The following is a 19399-nucleotide window of genomic DNA, read 5'->3' as shown; positions in this document are numbered from 1 at the left end:
ATAATACGCGTCATATAGGCTCTAATCATCGACACTGATGACTGACGCGTTGAGTGATGATAGTCAATGACGCGAAAATTCACTAGTACATGAAAGTTTGCCAAGCTCGAATCAACTATCTATACGTAACGGGCCTTCGAATAATAATCCAGGCAGGCGTTAAGGGACATCAAGCGCATACTTGATTGCAGAGTTTACGGCCCAAGTGGTTCGAATCTACGTACAGACGAACGTCGCGCTAATACTTCTGCCCACCGTAAACTACTACTACTGTTGCTACTACGGTGGATCAAGCTTATATACATTTTCGGAAAATAGAGTCTGTATTTTAGTAATAAGCGCCTCATTTGAAGAATTGAAATTTATTACAAAATTAATTTTACGTACCACCAAATAAATTACATTAAACTCGATTTTTAGTTTAGCGTTTAGCATTATAAATCAAACATTAAATTTGCAATTTTAGTAAATACATTCATTTATACTTTTTAACTATTCATCAAAATTCAATTGTACAAGTATTAAATTGACTCGCAATTTTTTTTCTTTCATAGTCAAAGTGGCTACATGTGTATGGCTTTTTACAAAAGGGATGGTCACGTAGTCGAGCTACAAACTGGAAACACGGTCTCTAGAGCAGAAGAGGCATGCAATCCACCTCACTATCAACAGCACAAAGTACCTTACGTCACTCTAGTCAGTAAGTAGTATATGTTTATGTAATATTTATACACAGTACATATTTATTTGTCAAAAAATTAATATTAAAAGAAATTCATCAAAAACATTGAATATAGTTATACATTTAAATAAAATGTAATATATTTTAATGTACTTTGAAGGGAAATTAAATTTATAATATATGTATAGCACATTGATATGTAACATAAGTATTATTGTTCAAATCAACTATTGATGGATTTTTGATTAAAAAACAAGTACCACATAAAAATTCGTAATTGCAAAAGTATTGAGAAAAAATCAAAATCCAATGCATTCACGTATGTGAAAAATTATATTTTCTAGCATCGAGCCAGGTAAAACAATCAATATGTATCAATTATCATAATCCATAATTATGTATAATGCAAAAATTCATTCAATTTTTGCATTATTGTACACTTTTTTTGCATTATATTACATCTTTTATTCTTATCTCAGTAACACTTATAATTTTGAAGTACAAAATTGAAAGCAGCAAAAACAAACATATTCTTAAAATAATAGAAACTTTCATACTATTATCCAAATATATTTCATTCGGTTCGAAGAAAAACTCGTATCTCGTGTAATCTCAAGTAAACCAAGAGTAAAAGTCACGCGCAGAGCTTCTTTCCCGCGTAATCTGGCTTACATAAAGAAGCGGTTAGAAAGAGAGAAGGCAAGTACAGAGAAGCGTAGTATTATGTTTTTAAATCAGCGCTCGCCCGCTATAAATACTCTCGCACGTAGCATAGGATCTTGGCCCTCCAGCGTGCCATTTACATAAATATTCCCGAGAACTCACCCTTTTCGCCTTTTTTCCTTTTTTCTCCGCTGTACTGACCATCCGAATACATGTCTACATACATATACCTGTACACGCAGGTACACGATGAAGGCGTACTTTTCAACCAAAGGCTTTTCATCTTCTCTTTTGGACATCGTAGCTTGCTTTCTTTGCTAGAGTTAGCTTCGCGCACAGCTGATAAAGCGCGTAGAGAAATGCTTTACGCGAAAATTTCACCGTCTAGGTATTCGTGTAAAAATATGTTAATCCTTGATCTGGGAGATCGTAATATTCACCAGGAAAAATATAAAGGCGTGATAAAATAATGTACGGAAAGTTTCTGTAAATTTAAAATATTGCTGGCAAACAACTGCACCGGTGTACATAAATCGCCATTAAAAAACCGCGAATATTTTTCAATCTTTACAAATCGGCGTTATATCAATGTTTGATTGAAAGAGCAAGCATAAAATAATGAAGTTACGTTAACTCCATTCACAATAAATTTTTTTACGCATCTCGCAATAGGATGTACTCAATTAAAATGAATTCGTTTGTTTTAATTTTATCTTCATTTTCTGTATTTTTGTGGCAAAATATTCACTGCATTTAATACAACCTTTGCAATGCAATTTACTATCCACGGGGCTTTAAAATCGTTCAATATTGTAATAATAACTTATGCAAAGTTTACAGTAACAAATTATGACCACAATGGCGTTTTTTTCATACTTAGCTGATTCCCATTGAATTCATTAATATTTTATAGTCTCTAACAGTCCGTTATCATCCTTAAAAAGTTCGAAAAAATACAAATTGAATAAGATTGAAAATATACGAAATATCCTTCGAGGCCCACAAAAGGAGCTTAGCCAGAATAATAATGTAATATATATGGATGACTCTCGTAAAATGGGATTATTACACGATTTAAAATAATATATCGAGTTAGCACTGTTGAGGAAAAGTGAAAAAACAGATGCATGTAACGGAATAATTCACATTTGTCACAGAATTTTACCTTCGCATACACGCACACATATACGTACATAAAATGAATTTAAGTTTACAATTATTCATCGATAAAAAAACGTACGGTTCTAATATAATAGCAAGATTATCTTAGATCTACCAAAGAAACGTGGCACAATATCTTCATTCATTTGCTTTCACATATTAATTTAAAACATTTGAACATTTTTCAATTAAATCACATTTCGCAATCTCATATTGTAAGGTAAAACCTCGAACGCATAGGAAGTAAAGTGCAAAAGAAGCGTTAGAGTTAGGTTTACCTTGATGCTAGACCCATTTTTCATATAAGTTTCGAAGAGGGAAAGAGAGAAAGAAAAAATAAGAAGTTGGCGTAAATTTGAATTTTGTGGCTAGGGTTGTCGAGGGGTTAGCTGCTGTCGTCGTTGAATGGACGCCGAAAAATAGACGTTGAGAGGGTGGTCGAGTCTGCAAGGAGAGCAGTAGAAGTAGCTGCGGCAGCGGCGGTGGCAGCAGCAGCAGCACATGGTGCAGAATTCTAACGATTTTTTCCACTACTGCACGAGCCTGTTAAAAATCTCTGGCAATACTATACTCGTCGGTTCACTCGTTCCATGCGGTAAAAGAGTGAGAGAGAGTTAGGCTAATAAAAGAAAAAATGCTAGAATAAAAATAAATTTTCTTTTTCTCCTTTCAGTTCGTCAGCTTAAAGAAAGGGGGGGGAAAGAGGGGGGGGGGGACTCGCCGTGAATCGATACCTATAATCGAGAATTTTTACAATTTTGTTCTTTGTGCGTGTTCGTGAAGTATAATATGAACTATTTCAAGTTTTTGCTTGAGAAAAAAAATATATAATAACAATTTTCAATTTATTTTTATTTTTTGACGTATAGAAAAAATACAAAAAAATTTTCTAAGTCTACTAAATTGTCGAGCAAATACTCGATACATCACATCTTCGAAAAACTAAGTTAAATACATAAATTTCTCAACTCGTCATTTTTGTTTACTTAAAAATGAGCCTACCGTGATTTGGCTTATACGTATTTACATATGCATCTGCAACATTCTCGTAATGCACAAACTGGTTTTGGTAGTATACAAATTAATATGTCTTGCATCATAGAATTTGTCGATTACAAGATCAAAAAGCTTATTCGAACACAAATTTGATTTGAAGCTATTCATCTCGGTGTTTTATGCAAAAGAAAAACATCAAAATAAAAGCACTGTTAGAGTTTGGATTATAATGGATCAAATCGTTAACATTTAAAGTGCAAAAAAATACACCAAAACTATCTGAAAATTGAAATGATTCACAGCTCATTCAAAATAATATGCATGAAAAAATATGCTACGTTTAATTGAAATCACCATACAAAGCTATTTTGAAAACTTCATATGTGCTTAGGGACTAATAGTTGGCTGTTAAATTGTCGATTTTTCTCCTATGGATATTTCTCTGTAGTCTCTCCCTTTCTCTTCTCCGGACTGACTCGACTACCTGCCAAAGAAGTCCTTTTTCCAAAGGACGTACCAGAGCAACTAAAAAATCTCGATAAATCGCGTTGTCGCTTTGTTCATCGGATCGGCCAAGACAGAAAATAGAAGGCAAAAAATGAAGAAAAAACGCTCGTGTGTGTGCACCAAGCACAGCAGCAGCAGCAACGGCGGCGGCGGCGACGATCACCAAAGCTCTCACTATACTTCCGACTTACAGGGCCCGTTCAATTCTCAGTTTCTATTCTCTTTCTTTTTCACTCTCTTTTTCATGGTCGAAGACTGCGACGACATTGGCCAAGAAAAAAAAAGGAACGAGGAAGCGAAAGAAGAAGAGCAGGAAGAGACGTGTCTGCCAGAGAGAATTTGTCCAACCACTTTCTTCTTTCATTCTCCATCATTATATCATTACAGCAATATTACGTGACCTACAGCATCGCTTATTTTTCTCTGATGCTCGTTAAAATTAGACCAAACAAAAATTCCCAATTGACTATCGAGTTTCGCGAAATTAATATCGAAAAAACATTCAAACAGATTAAAATGTAAATGTATGCATTTGAAGTTCCATCTTGCTTGATATGACTTTTCAATTTTTCTTTTTTTTTTGCTCACCTGATAGCTATGGAAAACTTTTTGCTAAGAAGCGGTGCTGGCGCAAAGGTTGAGAAAGATCGTTTCCCACGTAATTTTGCAAATAAATTGCCAATTCCAACGAGGAGTCAGATATTTGTGAAGCTTTCAAGCTATCTCGCAACTTTACAACCTATCGAAAGAAATATTATGCAGAATAACGCGTATGCATGTATACGCGAGTAAATTCCTGGATGTTTGAAAGGCTTTTTAATGCGTTCTCAACATATTGCCAATTAATGCTAGAAAAATTCAACTCGTATTGTATTTAATTTATTTATTTATTAAATATATTTATGCTATGCAAGGAGCTGTTTTCATTTAAAAAAAAACGGCCCGTATATTGAATTTCAAAATTATTATGCTAGATACATTCGTAAAAAAGGAAATTCGAAAGCATCGGTAAAAAGCGTCAGATTGAAAGAGAATGAAATAATTATACAAAGGATTGTAAAGAATCAAAATTGCCCGTGAAGCGTCGATGGACACTGCAGCTAGCTCAATAGATCTTACTTGTTAAATAGTGCATGTCGAGCTTTCCAAATAACTGGCCGCTGCAACGCGCGGCAGACGCGAAGCCAAGCTTTGGAAAGGAAAGCTACAGAAAAAGAGTCAAAACAGAATAAAGGAAAGTTGCACGCACTCGTGGTAGTATCTGCTGACGTAACCGCAGTAGTTTTTCCAGTTTAACCCAAAGATACAGTAAGATGAGTCGGACTCGAGTTAGCGGGCTTGTGCAGTAGCAGCAGTAGCAGTTCTGAATTTCACGCACGTAGAGAAAAAAGAGCTGCGAATCACTCACGTAAAAATGTGTGCTTGTGGATACAGAAAGTTTATCCTCCGCCTTCTTCTTTTTTCTCTACGGCTCATCCTCTTCTCGCAGCCGTTTGCAAGGAATAGTTTGCCTCGGATACAGATATACATTATATATAGCTTCTTAAGCCGTGTGAAAAATTCAATTTTCTTTTACAGCAAAATCAATTCAAACAGATTTGCATTCTTTTCTATCTAGATCCGACTATGCACGCGAATACAAATTCAAAATAAACAATTGGAAAGGCGCGAAATGGTTAAAGAAGAGCTCGGCGCAATTGACGCGAGAGGCCAAGTATAAAAAAGGAGCATGCGTGCGAACGAGCATGTATGGAAAATGAATTGAGAATAAAAACGAGCGTACGGATGCACATAATAGAGACACTGTAAAAGTAGCGAATAAACGTAAAGCAAGCGAATGGCAGACATGTACGTGAGAGCGTGTACGCTTCGTTGTTGCCCTCGACTCGTAGCTCATGCAGAGAAAGAAAGAGAGGAAACTCGTGCGAGAAAGGGACGACGGAAAAATCGCGCACGAACCACGTTGGAAGAAAGAAGCTGCCGACGAGCCCGAGCTAGACACTTTTGTGACCGACAAAGCAGCAGCACCAGCCAACAACTTTCATTTCACACCCGTACCTTTTTCTTTCATCAAAATGAATTCGGCAAAGAGCAGACGACGACGGGGGCGCAGCTGCACGACACGCTAGTTTTGCAAAAGCTTGCACGGGCTTTAGACATTTCATTAATGAGTGCCAAGACGTGCGCAAGCTTAGTTCATTTTTAAGAAAGCTCCTAAAAGTTGAATCATTAAAAAGAATCTTGAGATAGAAAAAGATAAGGTACTAAAACAATGAGTCAATCGAGTAATCGAAAAGCACGCATCACATTTCGAATGGCAATCACCTATCAATCGAGCGAGACTTATTTATGAATTGAAATTAAAGCGATAAATGAGTAATGAGTTACATTTTTCCAAGATCGCGTGGGCTAAAAAAACCTTGTCATTTCCATATCACTCGCCGATGTTTATAATTCTCTTTTATAAGCAGAACTTATTTTACGTTAGCTATCGATTCGTTATTTATCAAAGTTATTGAAATTTGAACTTTAAACTATGAATAGTTATATGACATTGGGTTCTAAAAATAATTATTCGACATAACATTCGGTTTTATTTTATAAATTTACTAATCTTTTGCGCGATGAAGCTTGTGTTTAAAAATTTGGAAGTTTATTAAGTTATTTTTTTTATTCAGCCAAAATATAACTTTACCAAATGAAAGCAAACTTTTTTCAAGTCTTGAATATAAACATTGCAGTTGGACTAAACGGATCGAGATAAGCCTAAGGTAAATAAGTGAACCGTAAATAATTGGGTCTCTCATCTTATCAAACTTCAAAAAGCCGGATAACTAAATAACAATGAATTTCTCTTCAAAAAGTTCGAACGAGACTTTTCTTAGCTCCCGTATACCAGTTGGCTAACTCCAATCGTGCACTTATTTTGGCTTACTCTCCTAACCATAGGATTAATCTACCGAAGCTGTGATGGTTAGTTTCCCAAATGATATACTGCTTTTTTTCTTCTATTAAGATAGATCACTTGAAGAACGTTCATTAAATATGAGATCATCCATAGGGAAAATCATTGCATTAACTTTAAATATATCGGTAGTATAAACTGCCTTATAAATAGTCACAATGAAATGCTCACAAAGACTAGGATAAACATATCCATTCACACCCGGTAAACTAACAAGCTCATGGGTTTAAAAAAAGATGTCTACAAATTTTGTTGCTGTTCATTCTTTTAGCTTTTTCCTATGAGAAAGCTACGTTAAACCTTGAGAGTAAATTTTGCATCCCTTTGAAACCTGAAAGTTTCATTTCAATTTATTATTATAAAATGAATGAGATACCTGAAAATCAGATAAGTCACTGCATTAGAGGTAGATTACAAAGATAATAAAGAAAATAATTTATAAGGTTTCATGAAAGTTGATTGACACTATCTGCAGAAACTCGATGCGCTTCACAACGCTTTGTCTGACATAGGAGCAAAATGTGCATCGGCTGTCTCGCACACATCATACTTTTAATGGTAACTAATAATGGACTGATCGGGTGAAAGTGAAAGCAATTTATTGCATTTATGCATGTATATGTGGCGAGACATAAGCAGTGCATATAATATCAATCCATCTCTGTCAATTCTAATTATGGCACTGAATATTTTTGGTAGCATTTCCATAAACATCAAATTATTTTAACAAAAATATTGAAATAATTGAAAAATTAGGCAAATAACTAACACCATCGATAAGCATACTAATATTAATACAATATATTGTTTGGCGCATTGTGTTTGCAAACAATCAATATCAAATCAATTTATCTTGATGAAAAGAAAAATTATATTTCGAGCTTTTTTCTTCTTCCTGCGTAAGCATGAAATCGCTCAATGTTGTGAAAAAAATCTTCAAACGATCCGATCGACGTCAAACGTCTTCATCAATTCGTTTCAAAGCATTGCTCTGCGGGATATAGACGAGCGAGAAAGAGAAAAAAAAGAGACGAATTGTGCGTTCACGTGCCATCGACATACGTACATATACATGCGTGGATGGATAGTATCGCGAACATGTGCTCATCCAAGTTTGAATTTTATGAACGGCATGCTTTAAGGGGTAAATAAAGTCTATCCGAACACACATACAAAAAAGTGTTTGTAATATACAGTTAGATGTTCTAATAAGCAGATAGTAAGAAATCATATTATATGCCTCATGAAAAATTAATGATGCGCAAAACAGGAATTTTTAAAAGATGCTCTAATTTATCGATGAAATTAACTCGATGCATCAGAATTTAGTATCAGTGAGTAAAATTCTGTCTGGTTAAGAGCAACATCTGTGATTAACGTTTAATTTTTTTCAAATTTATCTTACCCTAATTGGTACATAACTTTAACAACAAAAATGAGCTTTCTAGAAAATAAAATTTGAAAGACATAGACGTTTCAGAATTGTACAAATATAAAGAGTATAACAATCAAAATATGTGTGAACATGACACGAGATTACATGTCGAAAGCAAGTTCATGTAACAAAAAAACCAGCTAAAACTCGTATATATACGAGAAAAAGAGAGAGAAAGAGACAACCGAATAAAAAAAGAGGAAGAGCTTAAAAAGGTGCCGAGAAAGAAAGAGTCTGCAAAGACTCAAGAAAATGTGCACAGTAAAAGCTATAGAGAAAAGTATCTGAAAAGAGAAACCGCGAAAGAGTCTTTGAACTTGACACGGGTCAGATGACTGAGCGCATATCTTCGACGCTTATCTCTTTTTTTCCTGTACGTAGAGCCATTCCGAGTCCTCCTACTTTTTTCTGTTCGTTCGCAAAACAACATTGGATACACGCTATCCGAGCTTTTGAGAGGACAATAAGCTTTTTTCTACTACGTATACGACTTACCAGCTATGAAGTTAAACTCATAATTTTAGACCCTTTTCTTGTTTTAAACCATTTTCTTTCAGAGTATAAGTTTCCTCTAAACATGATTTCAAGTTAGCTTCTTATGATTATTACATAATTATGGAAGCTGTTATTCATGAATAAAATGATATAAAAAGATATCAATAAATTTAGTGCAAGGCCTCCAAAATTTTTGATAGTTTTAACGTTTTCAAGACAGAAATAGTTAATCTATTATCTATCATTCAATTCAATAGCTATTTAATTTAACTATTTTTATAGGGCAACTTTAACAAATTCTAAAAGAATAAAAGTAAGCCACATTAATTGAAGCATTTTTATAGTTGTAAATTCGTTTATTACTAAAATATTTGACTCAAGCAAGTGAAAACGTAATAAGCTGAAATAACTTAATAGTTTAGCTTGACTTTTTCTTCAAATAGCTTAAAAAAATGTCGCCATAATGTTAGTCATTGAAGATTCGATTGAGCGCACAAGCATCTTGAAACATTTCGTATATTATAATTCAAGAGATAAAATGCAAAATGAGGCACGTAGATGCATTTACCAACATCGACAGAACGTTCGATACACTACGTGTGTTGTCGTTGCCATCGTCACGAGTTTAGGACTTTAATGCAAGGCAATATGCACGACAGGAAATTAACGCGTACACAGAAAACTGGGACTTTGTCGTCCGTAAAATTTGCATGTCTTGGGAAAATTGAAAACTGAGAAAGTTTTGAAATATGCATGCTTTGCAATGCGATGACGATGACTGTGGGGCTACTGTTTAAAGATTCACGCAAAGGATTTTATACATAATCACCGACAGACGGAGAGAAAGAGAGAAAAGCCGAAAGATGTGATATACTTAAACGCTATTGCCTGACAACTTTTAGAGTCATACTCACTGTCTCCTGTCTGTGTCGTATGTGCACATGTACGCAATGCCAAGTGCACGTATACAGCTCCCAATGTGTTAATCTTCATGCACACTGAAAGAGATATATATATAGAGAGAGAGAGAGAGAGAGAGTCGGGGCCAGTTGGCTCGGTTTGTTTGTTCGTTAAGTAATTAAATCTGTTAAGCGATGCCAGCTCGGCGTCGCGTGTATAGACGGCGAAGGATGACTCGGCAAACAGCCCCGAATTGCTGTACCCTTGTATATGATGCCGCTGGTGCGAAATGCGCTGCTACTGCCACCTCTATAGCATGCGCTCGTTCGAACTTGCACGTAATGTGTACACGTATCTCGCTCCGCAACGCCTAATATATATGCGTAGAGTATGGACAGACACGCAGTCTAGGATACGTGAATTCGCGCTCGGTTTGTTTCGTTTTCTAAATTTTAAAGCTATATCGCGCTAGTCATTCGCTCGTTTACATGGATTATCACTTTTTTTTCGATTTTCCCACTGAAACTTTGAATAAACATTAAGATTTTTCAATAATTATTTTTCTATAATTAAACTTTGCGGAAGCATTTTAAAAAAAACCAATGAGTATTGAAAAATAGAGCTCGTGAGATTAGTATTGCTTAAACATCATGTGCCCAAAATCTTAAGTACCAAAATTAAAAAATGCTACGAACTAGTTGAATACAAGTTTTTCTGCGATCAGCGCACAAGTTTTAAAGTGTACTACATGCAAGAGCGTGGCAGCTTTTCACCGTTATCGTCGAGTCAAGCGTACATTCTACGAAGTTACAGTAAAAGGAATCGTCTAGCAGCAGTCCCTTCGGAGGGTATAAGCGAGAGAAAACCCAGGAAATTACCTAATGAGCCGGAAAAATCAAGTCGACATCTCGTAGTCGTCACCACAACGTCTTCGAGGAAAAGGGAACGACTTATGAAGCCTACAATGTATAGACACAAACCCACAGGTCTTTGATAGAACTTTAAGACGAGTCAACTCAACATGCGCTTTTGCCTCTAATTAACTATAAAAATAATGAGATTTTTGTGGCTGTTTTCAAGTTCTACACGCTCTATAGATACAACATGTATAAATATAGTCACCTACCCAGTGATTGAAAGCATACCAGTGAATGAAAGCACTTTTTTAAATAAAAATTATTAATTGATAACGACATTATTCATGAACGACGAATTTTTATGATATTCTTGGGTATTATTGCTAACTATTCGAATGGTTATCAGGTCCCGAATCAATATAGTTGAACGATAGGAATTAATTTACGAACGCATCGTTCGCTGAGCCGTAAAATACGGTCATTTTGTACATAATCGCTGAAGATCGTTAAAATTTGGAAGATCAACTGTAAAAGAATGAGCAGCTCAAAACCTTTTATAACGGACTAGTTACCTTTAAATCTGTCATTTATATGTTAAACAGTTGCATTTCCAGTGAAAATTAAGTTTTAATTAGAACATTTCACTCTTTTTCAACTATCAGTTACTGGTGTGGCGAATAGTTCGCACTTGCCCAGTAAATGAAAGTACAAATATAAGCATATTTTGATTGGAGTTTTGAACCAATCCTCATCAAAATGTTTGTAAAATGGTTCTTCTCTACTCAAATAAAACAGATTTTTAAAAAAGATCCCTAAAAAATCATCAAAACTTGTCCTACAACATGAAAAATCATAACATGACCTTGAAATACTTTAATTATGTCAAGGTGCCCTTATTTTATCATGGCAATATGGCAATAAAGAGAACTGTCCGACCTGGGCGACAATGCGTTGCTCGATGCGTTGCTGCTCGATGCGCTGTTGCTCTGCAAGGCGTTGCTGTTGCTCGTTGCGACGAAGATCATCATCGCGCTCCAAAACCATTGTACAAAAAAATTGAAAGCGAAAATGTGGCAGCCGAAAATATTGCTTTTTAGTACTCGCAAGTTACTAAAGAGACAATGAATTCTTAGTCGGGGTCACCAATTTGTAGTGATGAATAATGAAACTACAATAAATTATCGAACAACGGTTAATGAATTTATTGAGATCTTCTCTCTGTGACTGTCGCAACCAAACTGAGGCTCAAACAAAATTTTCTTAGATCTCCCAAGCAACAAACAAAACGTAATTATTAAACAATCGCGGCTCATCAAAAATATATATGTGCGAACGCTCTGAAGTGCGTCGCCACAGAGATTGGTTTGAATGATAAATTTATGTTTTAGTTTATTATTCAATTAAAAAGGTGATATATTACAGTCTATATTGATTATTAAATCAACGTATGCTTATATTTCTACATTCATTTACTGGTTTCACGGCGCTCATTCACTGGATCGAATGTTTCATTCACTGGTAAAACACGTTTTTTTTCATTTTCATGAATTTTTATAAGTGAAAAACTCAATTGAAAATTCTGTAAAAATTCTTATAGGTATAGGAAGGTATAAACTTTGACAAACTATTGGTTCGATTACCTAAACTTGACTTTTTACTTGTTTTGATTTCATACACGTTTTTGAACTTTAAACGTAGAAAAGAAAAAAATAGACTATTTTTTAAAGTTTTTCGTTTTTCGACCTTTATGGCGTTTTTTCTTCGCTTGTTTTTATACTTTCAAATTTTTTACTATAGGTTTAGCAATTTTAGAAAAATCTACTAAAATTTGGAGACGTGTATGGAGTAAAAAATATAGTATTTTACTGTCCGAAAAACAGAAAAATCCTAGAGTGGGTGTAATTAGCGGTTGAGGCGAAGCCGAGTCGGACTTTTCTATTGCATTTGATTTTGAAAAGAATCGGCCATTTATTTATAAACGCATTAGCAAAGATAATGGAAAAAGTGGATTCGTCGGTAATTCGTACCGTATAGCTATGGTTATATCGATTATATCGCGAGTTTATACCAACGGCAGTGAAATAAGCGAATGAAAAAAATGAAAAAAATGTGCTGCGAGCCAAGCGATTCATCGAGTTAGCATTTATAGTATGAAATATATAACGCATCTCACCAATCGTCGCATCTAACATCTTGTCATCATAGCGTTAAGATGATATTTATCAACTGGTACGTAACGCTTGAAGTCGATAAAAGACAAAGCGACGAATGTATGCCTCGGCGCGTCTTAGGAGCACTCAGTCAATTGGCAGATTCGCCTTCGCTGCAGAAACAGCAACAGTAGCAGCCACACACGTAGGACCGGGCGGTTCATCGTTCATTTTATATAATATTAAGACGAAAGAGGAGGAAAGAGAAAGGTTGCAGGTAGAAACCTCTGGAGTGCATCGTTCTTTCAGCAGCGTGACACGGTTGTGCTGTTAGACTTAAATCTGGCTGTGAACTACGTAGGGTGTGTGCGAACGAATGTATATGTGCGTTGGTTTGAAGTAAGAAAGGGAGGAAAAAACGCCGACTGAAAGAGAGAGAGAGAGAGAAAGCGACTGGGAAGGCTCGTTGTGGAGTTTCAAAGTTGAAAGCTCACAGCGGCAGTCAAGAAAAAAGACGGCTGCACGTCTCTATATAAGGTATATAAGGGGTAAACCCCCAGGCAAGTCGTCGGATTTGTCTCGTTATAGTTTGCATTGTGTGTCCTTAGGGCTGATTCACGTATTTCTCTCGCTCGCTCTCCTTCTATTACGGGTGTTCACCAGCTCACGTCTACTATGCCACTTCATCTTTCTCACTCCCTCAGTTTCCAGCATTTTTTGCTTGTTTCAAATACTGCGTAAATAAGATTCGTCGTTTATACATTTTTATTTACGTCAATACGCTCGCGAGCAGCTCCTTTTTTTCTCTCTTATATGCCTATATGTGTATATGAATATATAATATCAAAAGCGAACGAGGATAAAAAGTAAGATGTTTTATCCGAGTTTAAATATTGATGAGTCATGGAAAAAGTTTTTCTTTTGATTAAATAAGTATTATGGATGATAGCAAAAGAGTCGTCATTTAACGCTCGCTGCAAAACTTTTGGAAATAACATTCAGTCACTTCTCGGAAAAGTCGCATTGATGAACCAAAATCTATGCAAATAATATCTTATTTTTTTCAAAGAGTCGAGCTATGTAGCCTCCATAATTAGACCTCGTTAAAACATTTTTCATTGGCAGTATCGAGTTAAGCTCTCTCTCTCTCTCTATCTGCCTTTCATTCGCTGGAGGATCCATTCTTGTTTTTAGATTTGAACTTATACCTGATTGTAAAGATTGAAAGAGCTAACTTATTATGTAGAATTGTATCCACAGTACGGTTTGTTCGAGTTCAACGAAAAAAAAAACAGCTGAAACTTCGTTCAAGCCTAAGGAGATAAAGACAGTTGGTGACTTTCGAAGCTCTACATTGTCTCTCTCTCTATATATACCTGATGCAGCATCGGTGCTGTGTGGATATATCTCTCTCGCTTGCCTCTGCATGTTCATTTCCTCCTATTGTCGACTAGACGTTCATTTTTCCACGTTTCCCTCTTTCCTTTCATTTTCGATTCTCGAGTTCCTTTTCTCTCCTTTCTTCGTGCTTAACGCATTCATTCACTCCATTTGTGAACTCGAAAGAGTGAAGGATGGAGGGAAATTCGTCTGGTTACGGGCCCCGCGCGTGCAACAGTTCTCACCCTATCCGAATCCGGTTGATACGATAATTAGGTTCTTTTCACTAAATAGTTTCGACGAGCAGAGCGAGCCAGAGAAAGAAAAAGAGAGCTCGAACGAGGAGAGTACACCGACGTATATTTATGTGGCGAAGGTTTACGAACAGCCACAGCCGAGTACATAGAGTAAAATTGCGAGCTTGCGCACGTGCATGTGTGTATTTATGTAGCCCGCGGCTGTGGCGTCGGCGGGCGTCATTCCCGATCCAGCCTTTGCTTGTATATGTATACTGCAACGGAATTCATTGGCTTAAGTTGTTTGTTGGACCGAGAAAAGGAACTTTTATATAGCCTGCCAGGGTGCTTGGCTGCTTTATCTATCCATTCACATTTATCTCCTTCTACTCAAACTTCGGACTGTGTGCGGATGCGCCAGTTCCTCTCCGTGAGTATGTGTGTGTATGCGTTGGTATGTCTATTTCTCTCTGTCGTAAAAGTCGATTACAGCCTGATTCGACTCGATTCCCTCTGTCTGAAATTCAGGTCTCAGTCTCTCTTTTTCGTAAATTGCGACTATCAACAAATCCTAAAAATTAATTCACCCTGGTCCATAGATTTTTTTCAATTAATTATGTATTTTTTACTCGTAAGTTTATAAAACATTGTAAACTTCAAACGATTTTTGAGACTAACAGGTCTACGATGTTTTTGTGTGTTTTCAGCGAGCTCGCCGGAGCCCCGTCAATGCCCCTATCTAGGCAAATTTACTGTAACGAGCCTGAACGGTCACGCCCCGAAGAAGAGCAGTGGCGGCATCGGTAGTGGCTTTAAAAGCTACTCCACAAAGAATGAGCAGGCGAGACACGGACAGGAACGCAAGCTCGAGTTCGAGATCGAGAAGCGCCGCGGCAACAATCAATACCTCGTGCACGAGCAGCAGGCGAGGCGGCGAGTCAGGTCGGGAAGCCAACAACAACAGCAGCAGCAGAAAGCTCAACCGAAAATCCATGGCAGCGAATTGGAATCGAGCCTAGAACAAAGGCTCGCCCAAGAGAGACTCTGGCTCAAGGCGGCTGGTCTTGCGGAAGCTCATCATCGTGCTGATGAAGCACATTTTAAGAGTAAGTCACTTGTATATTTCTTTGCACGCAGTTTCCAAAGGATTGTATATTTTTGTAAAAGAGGAAAATAATATTTGCAGCGAAACACAGATCTCAACGTCAAGCCCAAGTAGGTGACTTTCAGGCAGATACGGACGACACGACGAAAAGTCGGCAAATGGTAGTCGATAAGGTGGCGGCAGCCCCAGGCGGTCAGCAACACTTCAGCTGGGTAGCGAGGAAAAAGAAGAGGCAGCAGCGCGAGCAGCGCGTTTATCCCAGCAACCTCGGCTACTCGGATCTATTGAGAATGAAGCGAGATATGGAGGAAGACGAAGAGGACGTGGACGAGGAGGAGGACGAGGATTATCAAGACTACGAGGAGCGCAGAAGACGCCGAAGGAAACGTCAAGACGTGCTCGAGGAGGAGCCGCGCAGGTGTAACTCCGACGTAACGACACTGACGGTCGGCTGTTCGACGGCCGATAGGATGGAATTTCAAAGCGATTGCGTCGAAGAAGACATCGGTAAGCAGCTGCAAGAGCGAGCTTTTATCTATATTTGCCTCCCTTGCGAGGTAACCGATATCTTGGCAACGAAAGCTTTATATTAGTTTGTACGTATATACGCGCAGCCAGCTACATTGTGACAAAATCGCGCGCGGCTGAGCTTCAATATCGGTTAATTACGAGGCACGCGGCCGGATAGATGGCAGCGAGGGGGCGTATACGCGCGCTTGATATTCAAAGGCCGAGTATCGAACAAAGTTGCGCGCGCTCGCGCTTGCGGCTGAAACACGCAAAATCTGCGGTACAACGCACAACTCGAAACTATCTGAATAATTGAAAATTCGCCCAACTAATGCCAGTCCCGGTCTCAAATTACTTCCTCCTTCTGCCTGCCTCGTGTCACGCTCCTATTTTCCCGCGCTCTTTATATAAACTGAATTCTGATACGCTTTGTTATGTCGTCTTGTGTACTGCGTTACGAGGATTCAATAATTGTTGACTCTTGCATTGTATTATTTTTCTGCCCGTTATGTGCCCGTGGTCAACGACCTCAATTTTCGTGATATCAGAATAGCTTATATCGAACGCGTTAACGAAAAATCCGCTTTGCTCATTTGCTACGCTCATAAAAAGTCACAAAGCTTCGATCGACAGAGGCACAACACAAGACAACTTCACGTTTAGCTGGCGGTAATCAACTAGCCTTATCGACGAAACAGTCGCATTAAGATCAATCGCAGTCCATCTGCTTCGGAACTTGACCTGTTCGTATATATAAGCGACCGATGCAAGCGTAAACGTGTCCTGCTATAGACCGATTGACTTGTTGCAGCTTACTCGTGCCACGGGCGTTGGTTCGACGCCGAGGGAACTCAGTTCGTGATAGCGACGCAAGTGGTGCGACGGCCACCGCCCGCCTGGTCGGGAATACCCGAGGTGACCCGGGCCCAGCCGCTGCGCAACACGCGTCGGCTCTGCTTCATGTATCGCGAGAGCGGCGGAGTCGTCAGTCTGTCGGCGAGCTCGGTGGCCTGCCAACGGGGCATGCCCTCGCCGGCGCCGCTACTCGCCTTCAACGCCACCAGCATAGGTGAGTGCACTCGCGCCCAGCTGCAGCCTTGACACCGTGGCACCCCGCAACTATAGGAGCTTTCAACGATTCGTTTCTCTCTTTTGCAGGTCAATGCGTGGACGGCGCCAGCAGCCTCGGACAATCCATCTACTTGACGCTCTGTACTCTGATGTTCGTTCTGGTAGCGTACAGGTGATTCTAATTGCTACGGCGAACGACCAGTCGCTCATCCACCACTGCCACTATACGGAGTGAGGTAGTCTAAAGCAAGTTGCAGGTACATCGAAGGCCCAACGCGAACAAACGAAAAGTATATTACATGCGGCAATGCGGGCTCGCCTCCGAGCGACTCGGAGCTTGCACGCCGCAGTACGGCTGACCTGGATTTACGAACGTGTAACATAGTCTCGTAACACGTCGACGTGTAAATATAACGTATACTTTGCCGAGAGAGAGAGAGAGAGAGAACGTTTGAGCTTTCGTACGCTGTGCAATTCTGCTGATTTGGATCAGCAGCCAAGCGCGGGGCCGTATTGTGTCCGTCCGTCGGCTGTATAGCATATATAACAGGTGTATGTATAAATGTGCGCGTGCAGCCCCGTGGCAAGCTCGCTCGCGCGCTAATTCAATGAAATCTCATCCCGTGGCATTGTCAGTTGGGTGCGTTACTAACTCTCTCGCTGGCGCTACTTGCATGCGCTGCCCCCCTGTCTATGTGTACAATAATGCATAGATATCCGCGCGTACAGCCGCGTACAGGCGTGCACTGCAACAACTAGTCGTGCGGCTATACAGTCGTATAGCTATTCTCTGTGCCAGCTATATGCCGTATACTGTATACGGATGACTATGGTGATTTCGTGAAACGCGAGCTTCATGATTAGTTGCCTCTTCTCCTGTATATACGCGTACGCGCGTCTCTGTATACATGTACAAAGTGTATTTTTCATAGAAAAAAAAATCAAATGATTGACGTGAAAAAGTGATTTCAAAAAAAAAAAAAAGTAAAAATGCTAGAAAAAAGAGCCGACGTTAAAGTGCTTCGATGAGGATGTTGTTTAAACGGGAAAAACAATAATTACTAACCGTTAGTTGCGACTAGTTATGACACGCTCGATGCGTATCGACATTAAAATCGCTCTTTTATCGTGGAATAAATGAATCGTGATAAGCTCGCGTGCTCTCTCTTTCTAGTTTTCTTCCAGATTATATTATATAAATTTTTTCTACTACCTTATAATTTTTAAGCAATAATTATTAAGTGATTAAAACGAGTGATTTAACCGTAATTTTTAAGTACATCGCGTTTGGCTGAAATAAGCATTAAATGGTTAAAATAATATTTAAATCAAAATTGGAAAAAGAACCTAAATGAATTTTTATGAAGAAGGTCATATCACAGAAACGAAAAGTTTTCAACCTTTTAGCAAGATTGCACCGAGTGAGCTGACCCGAAGATGGTAGGTCGAAATACAAGACTCTACCAAAATCTAAGTGCTGAATGTTTGAATATGCATGAATCAAATTAAAAAATGAATGTACCAGTAGGTTGTTGTTTTTAAATCGTTGAGTATTACAAAACTACCAAATGTACGAGTATAAAAATGTATAATAATCCCGAAGTGGATAATCGATTAAGGATGTGATCTAATGCAATACATTGGTAGTTAAAGCAGTAGATTGATAAGTTATGATTCTCGCAGCGACGGACAAAACTCTCGTTTCGGGAAATAAATCGTCGAGACAAAGAAAAAAAAATTAATTAATCGAATTTAGCCGTGATGAAAGTTATTCGCCGAGTCATAGAATATCTTCAAGTCGCGCTATGCGCGAGAAAAAAGGGATCGCTTTTCAAAATATAGGCTCTCGAGAATAGCGAGTTCGATACTATGCACCGCAAGAAATATTAGCGTGTATATGCCGTGCAAAGCCTTTGAAATGGAAATTTATCGGAGCCACACAGTCAACAGCAATACACAGCTGCAACATTTTCACCTATGCAGAATCCCCCAATTACACATATACACACACCTAGGCTACATAACTTCGTGAGCTGTGTGTGTACTCGTATACGCTCGAAGCAAAAGTAATCACAATTCTTTGTTCAACTCTTGTGTCCGCACCGCAAGTGTCTATTAAATTTCTTTGCAGTTTGTGCGAAGAGAAAAAAAGTGAACCAAGGGAGACAGAGACCGAGAGAGAAAGTCCTTCTCTTTCATCTCCAAAACCGCGGACAATGACGATATGTAAATTACTGTAACTGTGATTAATTTAGAGTCTCTGCGGTGCACGCAGTCCGATCGGCT

At 38.3% G+C, this 19399-nt stretch overlaps 1 protein-coding gene across 1 annotated transcript in view; it reads left to right on the top strand.

Moving 5' to 3' along the window:
- LOC106658216 overlaps nt 1-17535 on the top strand; it is an 82956-nt gene extending 65421 nt beyond the window's left edge. The window contains exons 8-12 of the mRNA XM_014380076.2: nt 555-700; nt 15135-15533; nt 15614-16039; nt 16854-17111; nt 17201-17535. Coding sequence (XP_014235562.1) covers nt 555-700; nt 15135-15533; nt 15614-16039; nt 16854-17111; nt 17201-17289 — 1318 coding nt within the window. The 3' untranslated portion in view covers nt 17290-17535. The remainder of the gene's footprint in view (nt 1-554; nt 701-15134; nt 15534-15613; nt 16040-16853; nt 17112-17200) is intronic.
- Nucleotides 17536-19399: the final 1864 nt, after the last annotated feature.

Source organism: Trichogramma pretiosum, unplaced genomic scaffold (assembly GCF_000599845.2).
Source record: "Trichogramma pretiosum strain Unisexual culture from Peru unplaced genomic scaffold, Tpre_2.0 scaffold16, whole genome shotgun sequence".
NCBI lineage: Eukaryota > Metazoa > Arthropoda > Insecta > Hymenoptera > Trichogrammatidae > Trichogramma > Trichogramma pretiosum.
The sequence above is the reverse complement of the archived record's forward strand: the minus strand, read 5'-3'. Positions and strand labels throughout refer to the sequence as shown.